The sequence below is a fragment of the Echeneis naucrates genome, chromosome 4 (assembly GCF_900963305.1).
Source record: "Echeneis naucrates chromosome 4, fEcheNa1.1, whole genome shotgun sequence".
Classification (NCBI taxonomy): Eukaryota; Metazoa; Chordata; class Actinopteri; order Carangiformes; family Echeneidae; genus Echeneis; species Echeneis naucrates.
The window spans coordinates 20,095,344-20,109,245 of NC_042514.1; the positions used below are offsets into that span (position 1 = coordinate 20,095,344).

Consider the following 13,902-nt stretch of genomic DNA (forward strand, 5'->3'; position numbering starts at 1 on the left):
AAAGGAGCACGATGGCTCCACCTTGATTTGTATATTTATCATTAACATGACAAAGAAAGGTCACCTGCAACACAGGATGTCCTAAACATATTCAAACTGGCTGCTTGGTGAAAAGCACACTGAGATATAGATGGACTGGTTTCAATAGGCACGTGAATAGAAGGTTGTGTGAGTTAACACTGGGCTCGGAGCAAAGGTTGGAAATTAATAACACCTATGAAAGGTTTGCATAAATAAACATGTGCCATGCTGCTAACAGTCATTTTGCTCTGCTCCTTCCGCCTGGGTTGACATCACAATGCATCTCATCAATAATGCAACAGCACTGAGATCCATTTCAATGTCTGCTACAACGCTTACTGCGCATGCAGTGTTCTGCAAGCATGATACCCAAACAGGCTCCGCAGCGCTCTTGGTTCAACAGTGAAATCACAGATACAGCACCAACCGGGATGCCTGCCTGCTTGTGGCCCTGGCTGCCTGGGTCCTCTCTGCTGTAGGGCATGATGGTTAGATTACCACACATCCAGGGTTCATCTGGAGTTATCATTTCTGGGTCACCTCAAGTGACACTCAATCTCACAGAGGGAGCTCTCAGTTTCTCCCAAAGCATTTCCAGAAAAAGGAGAGGTGGACGCGAGGAGCTGAAGAGGGGAGATGGAGGAGGAGGAGGTGGGAAGGCTCTCCCAGGATCAACTGTGGTGCAGGGAACCACAGGCTAAACACTGACAGAATGAAGGAGAGGAGTGAGAGGAGGGAGAAGGGGGGGGCTTGAAGAGGAGGAACAGAGGGAGGAGTGAAGCACTGTAAAGCTGTATCCTAGTCACATGTAACCCAGTCACATGAGTTTGGGTGGTTGGGTGGGTGAGAGGCTTGTGAGACATCCTGGAAATATTTACAAACACACAGTAAACCTGGCTTCATGAGGAAGGGCCACAAGCAGAGATGAAATATAGTCACTGGACTGTTCTTTACTGTTAATTCCTTGTGATTTACAGTGATTTAGAAAACTAATGCTAAACAAAAACAGCCATAAAACCCCCACCTCCCCAGTGCGATTATTGTTTTTCCTTTTCTGGTCTTATATTTTCTATACAGCCTTATATTTTTTCCCCTCACTTTTCCCCTCTCTGCTTCTCCCATTTTCTCTTTTCTGTTTCTTACAACCAACGCTTACTGGCTCCTTTGCTCCCCCCACCTCCACCTCATACCCTCCCTTCAACCCCCCCCCCCTTCGTTCGCCTCCCTGCTCTGCTCTGCTGGAGCTCAAATCACAACCCCAGTCCCTGGCAGATGGAGGATAGGGAAGAGAAGCTCTTAACTAGCCAGCCTGAGCCTCAGTTCTCTGCACACCAACTGCTGCCTTCCTCCCCTCCTTGCCTTCATAACAGTTTCAACTTCACACTACCACCTCTACCCCCCCACCCCCACCCCTCAACCCCACCCCCAACCAACAATTAAATAAATAAATAAAAATCCTCTGAGGACAGATTATCCTTCTGGGAAATGGTGCACATATTTCTCCATATCTGGCCGCACTAGAAAGGACATGCAAACAAGATGGATGTTCTTTATCACTATAAACTAATTGTGACAAAGCGCCTATTTGAGGGACACAGTCCTGTTTAGGTGATGAATACACTTATTTTGTGTTTCATTGTCAGGCAGGATGCTTCCTTTTACTTTGATTTAGAAGAGCAAGTCAGGGGGAGCATAACGGCGACATAGTGGTTAGCACTGTTGCCCCACAATAAGAAGGTCGTGGGTTCAGCTCCCGGGCCTGGGGCCTTTCTCTGCAGAGTTTGTTCTCCCTGTGTCTGCGTGGGTTTCCTCCCACCATCCAGACATCATGTTTGGGTTAACTGGTGACTCTAAATTGTCCGTAGTTCTGAGTGTGAGTGGTTGTTGGCCCTGTGATGGACCTGTTCAGGGTGACCCCACCCTCACTCAGTGTGAGGTGGGATTGGCTCCAGCACCCTGTGACCCGGAAACGGATAAGCAGTTGAATGAATGAAGTCAGGGGGAAGCACAATAATAAACAGCTTAAAATAAAAGCAATGGAATCACTTATTTTGTAAGTGTAGACACAGAATCAGAGATCCTCACTGCAGATCCTAGAGGGAGATAAAGGGGCCAAAGCGCTCCTTGGGCCTTTCGGCATTTCAGTGACTGCAACTGCCTGTGACTCTCCTTTTATCTGGGCTCATCTGGCAGCCACGACTTGTCCTGGCATGAGCCTGACCACCAGTTGCGGTTTGAGGGAGAAATTGCTCCTCAGTGCTATTTGCAGCCCGCTCCGTCCAAAGGAATCTGGTGCACTGACTGTCACTCAGTGGCCATGTGTGGGTTTTTTTTTTTTTTTATCACTAATTCAACCACAGGGATTTGGTTGTCCATATGACCACTGTGGAGGCTGCTGCCCTGAGGCAAGCTGACATCGTCTGTGTAGAACGTTGATGCTCAAATGCTGCTTGAATATCAAGACTCATGAGCGTGAGCACATGTGTGCGCACACATACACAAACAGTGCCTGGCCAGTTGTGGAGAGTGCTGTTCCTTTCAGCCATCATATGGCTGACACTCAAGCCCCCCCCCCCTTTGTCAGTTCCTGGCTGGTCTGGCTGATGGTGATGGAGACACTGTAACTGACTGTTATTGCGGCCAGTAGCTGCAGGGTTGCTGTGCCTGTTTGAGATGGAGGTGGCAGGGGTCTTCTTGGCCTGTCAACTGGTTTTGACTAGAGCCTGTCTGGTCACAGTTCCAAAGTGGAAAGCTCCCTCTTTCTCTGCGGCTACCGCCATGGTCCTGTAAAGGCACACGGTATATAGCTGCCACTCTCCAACACAGCATACGCTCCAGCTGAAGGTCAGAAATGTTCAGTCCAAAATGCCTGAAATAAGCACTGAGTGCCGAGTTGGCTGTTATAATGTGGGAGCATGTCTGCAATGTGGGAACAGTCCTGCTTAAGTGGGCTGTGTGCATGCACAAGTGTTTATGCAGAAGGGAAAATAAACTAAGTTAAACAATACATAAGGGCAAGGATTAGGAGGGTCAACATGATAAACCTGTTCGATAAGATGAAGTGTGCTGCTTGGCATCATAAACAAATCTGCAGAACACGAAATGTGAAAAAGTGGTGATGTGACCCATTCATTGCTGATTGCATAGGATACTACAGGCTTCAGGATACATATCAATAATGGCTCCATTCGAATCCAAGAAAATGCCGAACAAACCAAACTGTCTCTAAATATCATGACAGATCTTTCTGGTGAGCAAGTAGATTTACAAGTTTCTCCACAAATCTGTCGCAAGGATTGCTGTGCTGTTTATGTCACCAACTGCTCAGCTAGAAAATAATCGACCCCCCCCCCACCACACACACACAAACATTTCAAACTGTGCCATCACTGGATTGAGAAGACATGGAGGGATGAAGCGGACATGAAAGTTGGCCTATTTCATGGTCAGGCTGCGGGACTGCCGAGGCCCTCAATGGCAATGCATCTACTTTAATGTGACAGACAAGTCCCTAGGCAAAACCCGCGGCAGGCAAGCGGGCCCAGGTACTTGATGAGTGTGACACCTTCACCATCCCGCTGCAGAAATGTTGCTGCCGCACGCTCCGCTGCCTCGCTTTAGAGTAGCACCAAATGAATCCGCCTCTCATCCCGCCTGACGACGCGTCCCCAAGAACCTGTCCTCCCCAGCACTGTTGGGATCATGATTCTCCTTGTAGCCGCTCACAGGGCTTTGCTTCGAAAACGAAGGACTTGCCTGTGGGACCCACCTGCCGAGGAGGAGAGAAAGAAAAAAAAAAAGGGCCGGCATACACATCCTCTCATCCCCGACGCTGTTTGGCCAATCAGGCGGAGACGGAGTGTGTGTGGCAGGTTCAGAGACAGCGCCGGAAGGCAATCGCGCTGCCTACCCACATGCACTTACAAATCAATTGCCACATCTTTCCTCAACATCACTTGCATGCACAGGTAGAGCTGTTTGCGCACTTGACCCTGCCTTGTACTATTAGCTACTGTAGGCTACAAAGTGCGGCGTTTAGCGCAGCCTTTACTCTATATTGGCCTATTAGCAGCCAACGGGTATGCTAATGGAGGAAGCCGGGGTCTAAATATGCTCCTTAACATGAGCTGATCCAGTGCAGTGCTGGAATAAGAGGGCCCAGGAGTTCATTCGGCTGCAGATCAGGAGAACAGCTGCAGGGAGCTGTGCTGTAGCCAAGTGTTGCTATTAGGCTGAGCTGCAGGTCCGGTGGGGAGGGCTGCTGTTGATGTCCGTGGCATGTTTGTTAACAGCCTGATTCCAAGTGGTGTAAAAGCTGCACAGCAAAGTGTAAGGGCTTACCCTTGGCCCCAGCCTATTTTTAACAACACAGTATATTTCAGTCAAAGGTAGACAGTTCAGTTAAGCACTTGTGGAGTGTAAATGATGCTAATATTCATGCAGTTGTGCATTTGGGAGAAAGAAACAGGAAGAAATGCAAAGCAAACAAGCACAAGCCATCTGACTACAGTTACTTTCACTTATATGCCCTTTATCTTGAGGGTGAATATCTAAAATGCTCTTTCAGTTTTTATCTCAATACTCCCACAACCCTTGTAAAGGCATCACAGGAGCAGAATACCACGAAATATTCAATACTCTGAAAGAAATATGAGAAAAATTTGACTCAAGGCCTTGCAATGGACATTCAAGAAAAATCTGAAAAATATAACAAAAGTGCGATAAAAGGACATTTTACATCAGGTTGTAATGAACAAAATCTTATTCCTCATCCTTGCTTGTTTTGAGAATGAAAATAATCCCATGAATAGTTGTGATTCATAGGAGGTAAGTATTGCATACACACTACTCATATTTCATCATTTAGCACACTGCTAAAAATGACTCAAGTAGTCAAAATAATGACAGCCAGAAGATAAGCAACATGTGGTGTGTTCCATTTTAAACAAAATTATACATTTTACTGACTTTGTTAGGCCTATACATAAAATAAAGAATTAAACTGTTTCTTCATTGCAGGGTCCTTCACGTTGACTTGGCCATATGGACACTAGGGGACAAACATAAATTTTGTTTAATCACATGTGGAGCAGAGCTTGAGTGACAGAGAACAAGACACAAACATGTTAAAAGTAACATATTGAAGAAGAGCAAAATGCAAACAGGAGCGTGGGATGAGTGAATTTAAGGCAAATTATGATAGAAAAACACAGATCATTAGTATAAAAACTGGAGAAGACAGAGTTGGACGGGATTGGGCAAGGACGGACAGTCTAAAACAAGACTGGATGGTATCGCTGAGGGAAGGATGGGACAAGATGTGAAATAGACTCAAGCAAGACTTACTAGGAACCAGTAAAATTCTGAGGCTAATGTGATCATGAAACCCCTCTACTCAATCTACACTGTTAACAGCTATACTTAAAAAAAAAAAAAGTTGCTCTCAACTTTCACAAGTTGACAGGAACACCTACAGGACTGAGAGTTGACAGGAACAATTATATTATTATGCGTTCATTTAAAACAACATTTTCAGCACTAATTAAGTCCAACTTAAACTTTAAGGCACTATTTCACTGTGAATATATTTTGCATTGAATTTAAAAGAGGCCCGCCTCACCAAAACAATAAGCCAATTAAATTACTGGTGCTTCACAGGTTATGTTGGTATTATTTGCAAAGGTTCAGTCACCAGATAAAATTGCTTATTTTCAAAACTTGTTGACACACACTAAGCAGGCAACTTGTTCAGCAACAGTCTGTCGTACATCTCTCAGTCACATGAAGGCGTAATTGCCAAGGCAGAAATGGTACAGCATCATTTTTCCAGTGGGTTTTACAGCAGACATGATCTGATCACTGGATTTCATCTTCTTACTGTAAACTGGACATAAAACCTAATATTGGCCATTCTATATTATGTAGTCTTAAGTTCTTCTTTTTTCATCCATCCATGTTGGTGCACCTCGTCTTGTTGTGCTGCCTTATTAGAGACAGCAGTGCACGTGTGTTTTTTTTTTCTCTATAATACAGGAGGGTTCACTTGGCAGAGGAAATTAAACACCTGCAGGAAGGGGTGAAAGTGCTCAGATTCAGGAAATTTAAGAGTCATCACTTCTAGAAATGAAAGTATTCCTGAAATGTGCTTGTGGGCAACACCTGTCTGTAGCAGCCAGCAAATCAGTCATAGTACAGTGAGTCACATGTATTATGGAGCAACTTGGAAACAGAAGACTTAACTGAAGAGTATAGTAACATTTAGGTGCATGGCCATACAAAATCAAATGTCTTGTGTAGTCCAAGATTGAAATACACAGGGAATATTTTCTTACTGATTAAACCAATTAATCCTTTTCAGCCCCATGTTAAGGAACCCTTATCAGCCACTCAAATAAAGCTTAATTTTATTTTATGATTTGGATGTAAGTAATTGAGAACATTAGTGGAAATGCTCATGCATGAAAGTTAGCATCCCAGAGCTTAAAACAAAAATGACCAAAGTTGATGGGACAGGACTGAGTGCATAAAAACAATAGAGCTGTTGCCAAAATTATAAGGAAAACCCAGCAAAGCACAAAATGGGGTGAGGTTGATAAACAACCTAAAAAAAATAAAATACCAAAACTCACATGTCTGCATGCACTCCCACAGCATTTCCCTCTCTGAAGGTGGGCATACTCTGTGAACACCTTGTACCCACTGGAAGGGTCGACGTACATCTGCTTCTTTGCCTGGATATAATAAGGATATTAGTATTTAATTAATATGACGTACAACTACATATGGGGACGTGTGACCTCTGTGTGCTTAACCATATACAGCATACACAACCAAAGACTGGATATAAACATATAGACAGCTTGCTTGGGGTCAGCTAGAATAGAGAATGGATGACCTCTAAACATAGAAACAGATGCAAAATGATCTGGAACAAGTTTGTTTTATTCTCTGCAGATTTGCAGGATGCAAAATAAAAATCATGACACAATCATTCTTTTATTTGGACTAATTATTCATCATGTATAGCCAAACAAAGACCTTCTGCAAAAGAAAAGCACTGAACTCCTTTGCCATCCCGTAGGAAGTTAGAAAATGTCATCTCTCAGTCTGTTTCAAACTGAGGGCCCACTAGTTGGTGAGCTCTGACAGGCTACAAAGGGAAAAAAGCCTCAGGCTTTTGGTGACACGAGCTGTCATTTCACATGGCATCGCAGGGCCAGATAGTGAAACTGGCATTGCTGGGCCCCCTCTGTATTGTGCTTTTCCCACCCAGACCCTACCACTCTCCTCAGGGCACGGCCAACTTGCCTCAACTTCATCCTCACTCAGAAGAACAATATTTACAACAAATAAACCTAAAGGCATGTAGATGATACCTATTCACGACTCATCGCATATTTGAGAGCTCACTGTTGCTTCTGTTTGATGAGAAGCAAGAGGGATTGGGTAAATATAATGGATCTGATCATTAGGTAGATGGCATGTACAGTCTGTGAGGCAATGAGAGGATATGCCTTCAAGTAAAACTTTAAAGCTTTATAGACAAAACAGAGTTGTCCAGCGCAGCCACTGGTAACTATTGTTTAAGAGTGTAAAAATAACTCATCTCTGACAAATAATGAAATGTTAGCCATTCGCCAAAGATTTTGTCATTTAATTTTTGCAGCTCATATTTTCCAGTGAGCCAAAAAATCTAACCACAACAGGTGATGTTACAGTGAATCTTACAAAGAATGGGAAAATATTCAACTTTAGTAAACCAGCACTATAATATACCCAAAGTTTCAAATAAAACATGCATCATGGCACTGATCTGAGCACCCTCACCATTAATGCAGTTCAGGAGAAAATCCCAACCAACGACAACAACAAAAAGCAAAAACAAAACAAAACGCTTGGCTGTGCCTGCTTCTAATTCACCAAGCCTGATCGAGGTCCTATCGAACAACACGACTTCACTGAAGTGTGTAAAGTGATGCATCGTACCTCACAGGCCACTGTATGGACCCTATGGATGGCCAGCTCTTCCTCTGTGTAACTTGCCCCCCCTCGCCCGTCTACATTGATGTGTAACATGCCGCTCGGCCGCTTGGAGCTTCCTTCTGAGGGTTTCCGTACTGACATCGTTACGTGTCGCGCGTTGAGAAGAGCGTGGTGCTGAACCAATCCGCCGACAAACGCTTTACTCATGCTGCTGCAAACTTTCCAACTCAAACTTCTCTGCGAATGCTGTCAAACAACAGGCACACTTCAAAGATCTTCTGCTCGTTTCGCAAACACGAGAGAGGCATCGATGAATGACTGATGATGAAAACATAGCATCGCGTCATTAGAAACTAATAAGTATTTAAAGAGCGTGTGCCGCTCATGTTCCCGGTTGCCCCTCCTTCCTGCGCTTTCACACAACTGTTTCACTTCCTCGTCGGCTCTGGTCACGTTGGTGACACGTGACCGTCTCCCTGGTCCACACAGCGCCCCTGCTGTTTCAAAGCAGCTACTTCACACTCCCGTTAAGAATTACAAACCTACACGACCTACACGGTGAATTAACTAACTAGTGTCACAGCCATAGCAGAAATCCAAATTGAAAGACACCATTAATTAATTCATGCATTTTATTTTCCAAAGAGGAAATGCTAGACCAGCATGGTAATGGAATTATAATTTAAGTACCCTTAACTTAAAATGAAAAATAAAAAAACAAAAACAAATAAATACAACAGTCCATAGTTACTTTCCAAAGTATTTTTTTTAGTCTTGAGATGTCTGTGACTTCTGCCAATCCTGGAGAGCTATAGAGGTCAATAGGACTGCCTTAGTGCTGCTCGCACCATTGAATAAATACAAAAAGAGCAACATGATCTTTTTTTGAATGTACAGAAAACTCAGTGGGTGAAGCTATGTATGGTTTAAACCCAAACTACTATAGAAACAGTGCTGTGTGACACTGTGCAGACTACTACCCTGTCCCTCCTGTATAATATCTGGCTTTTCTCTACTGCAGTTGATGCATACAAAGACATCATCCCATGATAATAATATAATATTAAGACTTGGACTAAGCACTGCAAGGTTGATGAATGGACATTAATGCATTTGTTCAAGGTTATCCACTGCTGTAAGCGACATCTGAAGGTTCTGGGTAATGAAACTTGACAAGTGGCTGTTGACTGACATTGTGGGGTCAATTTGCCCTCAGACAAATTGTACATCACTGGTAAAAATATTTGTGCAAACCTACTATGGGAAGCACAGCAGAAATTAAAAAGCTGTAGATGTATATCTACCAACCAAGCCATTTGTCAATTGTTTGAAGCCCCTCCAAAAAATATTTTCAAGGCCAGAGAAGTGCTATGGATAACTGGATTGGCCTTTTTTTCAGCAAATACAATACGTAGCTGTACCTTGAAATGTGAAGATCAAACTGATTTACACCATCAAAGACTCTAAGGAGTTGTATGCATGTCTTTTAATGTGTATATATGCCTATATTGTGTTTTATTGGATTGTGGCAAAAGTCCTGTCATTATAATTTCATGTGAATGCCTGGAACAAAAAAAGACCCAGTCTGCTGCCACTTAATTACCTTCCAGTCAGTCTGAAGACATCTGGCTCTGATCCAGATAGGGTCTCTGGAGAGGAGAGTGAAATTCATTTGAGCTATTGGTTTCAATTTAACATGACACAAATATTGCTTAAAACTTGACATTCGATGCAAACATTAAAAGGACCGTTCACCCTTAAACTGATTTTTCATTGCGCCAATTAACTTGATTGTCATTGCAGGAAGGAAAATCAACAGTAACTAAGAGTCTGTAAACATTAATTATGTAGTAAGATTAAAGTGATTGGTGGTACAGGTTACAACTTTGAATTACAACACGTGGATTGTCCATACACTGCAAATGTCCATAATAAAATGTTTAAGTCTGTCGTAGAAAGCAATAGGATGTCTTAAATTTTTGTTTTTACGGTGGATTTCCCCTTAACAAGATCGGTGTCACAGCTGATTCATGATCAGTGTGTGTAATATGGTGTCCTGGAGCAAATTTCACCACAGTGGGATGACTCTACACATTATGCACACAGGACGACACAGACAGTGCATCCATCGCAGCTTCAGCATTTATTTCATGCATGGACAACTGTGGTCTAACATGGTTACTCTAAGTACAGCAGTCAGTCCTCTAGGAACAATAAGTAGCATATGCTCATAACACACTGTAATTATGCAGGGAAAGTCAAGTAATTATGCCAGCCTTCACCAATTCTGCTGTACACCACAGCTCCACGGCTAGAATTGATGGTGATGAAGTAGTTCCTCTGTTGAGGGTTCTAGGCCCTGCTAAAAGGCACTTCATGGGTGGTAATTTGTTCTAATTCAACACTCAAACCAAGCTGACAATCTTCTTGTCACAAATTCGCCTTTCAAACTTTTGATGCCACCACTGATAAGGTTTGAGAAGCTGACCTTTTGGGTGAAGTGTTTTGCCTAAGTGAATGTGAGACAATCCAAACCTACCATGTAAAAAATATTAATAATAATAACAATAATTGAACAGACGAGTGCCTTGAAATTACTCTTTACATGAGCTCTGTGACACAAAACAATGATCACATGCAATAAGACCAGAATGACCTATTGGATTTACTAGATGTGATTTTGGACCCCAATAGCCTGCCCTCTGCAAACAGTGCATGAGTGATCTTCTCTGTTTTTGTTCACTGTATTTTCCCTCCACACACTTACACAGTGAACCAAAAGTTCCTCCTATGAGAGAAGGGCCGCAGACAGCCACTCATCAACACGGCTTCTGAATGTCTGCTTTAATCCGTCGTAACAGTCTGTGAGGCGTGCATCTTACCTGTTACTCACCGGAGCCGGGCAGAGGCTGCAGACCGGCAGAGGAGCTGACGTCACCAAACCTTTGACAGCACTTCCTGGAGTGGTGTTTGTTGTGGGAAATAACCACGGCTGTGTCAGACCTCGGGCAGGGGGACCGGGATCCAGGCCGCATTCAGGGCGAGAAGGACGGCATCCGCCACCACACCATCCCACCTACAAGCATGTGGTCGCCACGGCTTGGGAAGAGGAACAGATGAAGTGGAAATGACGGTGAAGACGTAGGAAGGACGGCGGGGATATTAGCGGACAGCCAGCAGAGCAGAGCCGTCGCGATGCTGTAGCCTAACCATGGACAGCAGAATAAAGTAAGAGATTTAACGTGCCCCCACCTTCCTCCGGCGCCTCATCGGTCTATATGTCTAGCTAACGGCTAAAGTGTGGCCGAGGAGCGCAGCGTTACTTTTTAATCGGGGCACAGTGGGAAAATCAGCAAGGAGTATTTGGCGTATTTTGAGCTTTGAGCTTCTCCAACAGTGGATTTAACTGCCAAGGCCAGCTGGCCCGGCAAGCATTTGGGTCAGCCAGTCCGCCGACTAGCCGGCTACCAATTAGCAGCTCCGCTAGCCAGGCAGACGGCTTTAAACCGGGTTCATGTGGACGCGACGTCCAGAGACCAGCCACGGAAAGCTGGTGCTCTCACGCAGACCCCGGCGGTGTCACTGTCAGTCAGCTGCTGACTGGAAACTCTGGAAACAACGCAGGACCACTCAGTGAATGCAGCATATGGGCAACACATGACGTGTCCCTGGGGCTAAAATGTTAGACACTTGTTGACAGCACTTCCTTATTTCTCACAAATGAACAGTTTTTGTTTGTTTGTTTGTTTGTGCAGGGAGAATCCTGAACGAACATTCGATCTTGTCGTGCAGGTGGCATGTCCGGCATCTGAAAATGAGGGTAGGTGATCGCATTATCTTCAAGAATAACATGATATGTGTTCGTAATCTTGGTGGAGAAAGTTAAAACAAAAGGTTCTGAACCATTGAATATATATTTATACAGAACAAAAGTATTATTTGTCAATATTATATTACATTGAAACATTTTTAGTAATCAGTTTGATAATGGAAGAATTAAAAAAATATTTAATGCCCAAAATTCACTGGTTCAGGCTCATGGTGTGTTGTGTATGATGCATTTTGCTATGGTATTTAATGTACATAGAACGTCTCTGGTTTTATAATTATTGTTCTGTTACCTCAGGTTCTGGGAAAATTTCTCTTGACTTCTATCCTATTTTTCTGAAGTTCGATGACCAAAGGATTATTTGAAAATCAAAACAGTAATTGGGAGATGATCTGATAATTAATATATTTGTTTGTTGCGCTCCTACACAGAATTTATGAATTGCTGAATGATCAGCCAATGCAAATTCATTGACCAGTAATTCCAAGGACCATCATTTTCTATGCATTTATCAAGCAGGGATGACATTTCCATGCCTTGTATGGAAAATATTACATGGGAAGAGATGTTATTGTTCTTTCATTCAGTCATCTTCAACTGCTTATCTATTTCTGGGTACCGGGAGGTGCTGGATTTTCCAGTTTGTACTACTTTCTTATGAACCCTGGCTATAAGTTTAAGATTTAAGGCTTTCCCCCTTTGACTGTGACCCCATAAATATTGTTATGGAGAGACTATGCTTGGGTCAGCAAGATGCACTTATTGCTGCAGTGGTCAAACATCCTCGCAGTGGAAATCGTCACAAAAGAGTTCAGACTAAAGTGGGAAATGACTGTGGCCACTGAGGAAATAAAGTTTTCTATATTTCAGCTCAGTATCTAGTGTCACACATAACTCAAATATCATGTAAAACATTTTCACAACATATTACACTAGCTCTCTTGGATGTGGTTCTGATATTGGATTTTAAACTAAACTCACAAACCACCAGCTTGTGCTTTAATAACTGACTTCCTCCATGTATGATCCTGGGTCCGACTCATATCCGGACTCCTGCTCTTTAGAGCAACAGAGCAATGTTTGCACACCCCTCAGGTCAAAAGTAACTTGAGCATTTTGCTCAGTCATTTTACTAAATGTCTCTTTTCTACATGCTGAGCCCTGATATGATATAAAACATTCCTTTTGAGAAAGTTGCTATGATGTATGAGCTCAGTGAAGCGGCTGTGACATTTGTTTTCCAATAAACAATTCAGTTTTAGAAATTAATTTGTTAAATTTCAGACATGTTTTGAATATACATTAATGTAACCATTAATTAGGACCCATTGAATTTCCCAGGTGCCTACTCAAATCACCTACATTGAAAACTTTGCACCACAACTGAGAGCTGTTTATTCTACAGCCAAACAAAGGGCACTTGCCAAAAAAGCGCAACTTCACATTCACACACAACTGTCCCTTACCTTTTAGAAGTGGACAAACAATAGTGCAGCCATGATAGACTGTAGTTAAATTGCCATAGCAACATAATGAAGAATATTTCAGCATTTGGAGAAACGGTTGGAGCTTGCTCACATTTCTCATTTCTCCTTTAGGGAACACAAGTTTAATTTTAGATTGGTTTTGGCTGATTGTCAGTTTCTGAGCACTCCCTCTACCAGCAATTCAGTTTGTGCATAACTGCAAAGGCAGTGAAAGGGTGTCTTCTTTGAGTCACTGGAAAGCTTGGTGTATGCACAGTTTTTCTGATGCTGCACCTATGTTTTACCAGTCTCACCACATCCTGGTCCTGTAGGTCTGAAACAAGATCAATGAGCAACAAAATTACATGCAGTGCTGTTGTGCACTTTCCCTTTTTAATAGTTGGCATGTTCAAATTGAGTTTAACAAAAACTTGAGCTATAGCCAGATTAAAATAGCCAAGCTCTTTTACAGATGGTCAGTAAGCCTTTCACTCAACTTCCTGTGTCTGAGTTTCACACCCTCTGTCAGTGCAGTGTGCAAGATAACACCAACATGTTTGCAGACGGGGCTGCAAAGCTTGTTTTTTATTAGGTGGTTTGACC

The 13,902-nt window shown here is 43.1% G+C and overlaps 2 protein-coding genes across 3 annotated transcripts in view; one reads left to right on the plus strand and one right to left on the minus strand.

Moving 5' to 3' along the window:
* Window positions 1-4,257: 4,257 nt before the first annotated feature.
* Window positions 4,258-8,413, minus strand: c4h1orf53 (chromosome 4 C1orf53 homolog). The gene is made up of 3 exons (XM_029500787.1): window positions 8,008-8,413; window positions 6,651-6,752; window positions 4,258-5,071 (listed from the first exon to the last, which is right to left on the minus strand). Exons 1-3 carry the CDS (start codon window positions 8,209-8,211, stop codon window positions 5,000-5,002), a joined length of 378 nt encoding a protein of 125 aa, XP_029356647.1. The 5' UTR covers window positions 8,212-8,413; the 3' UTR covers window positions 4,258-4,999.
* A 2,563-nt stretch (window positions 8,414-10,976) lies between these two features.
* Window positions 10,977-13,902, plus strand: part of dennd1b (DENN/MADD domain containing 1B) — a 96,411-nt gene continuing 93,485 nt past the window's right edge. For both annotated transcript variants that reach the window (XM_029500264.1, XM_029500265.1), the window contains exons 1-2: window positions 10,977-11,232; window positions 11,760-11,824. In XM_029500264.1, coding sequence (XP_029356124.1) covers window positions 11,216-11,232; window positions 11,760-11,824 — 82 coding nt within the window. In that variant the 5' untranslated portion in view covers window positions 10,977-11,215. The remainder of the gene's footprint in view (window positions 11,233-11,759; window positions 11,825-13,902) is intronic.

Coding starts and splice junctions, on each gene's coding strand:
- c4h1orf53 (XM_029500787.1), bottom strand. CDS start 8,211: ATGAGTAAAGCGTTTGTCGGCGGATTGGTTCAGCACCACGCTCTTCTC. Junction 6,753..8,007: donor TCCATACAGTGGCCTGTGAG/GTACGATGCATC, acceptor TATTATATCCAG/GCAAAGAAGCAGATGTACGT. Junction 5,072..6,650: donor GTGGGAGTGCATGCAGACAT/GTGAGTTTTGGT, acceptor TTTGTCCCCTAG/TGTCCATATGGCCAAGTCAA.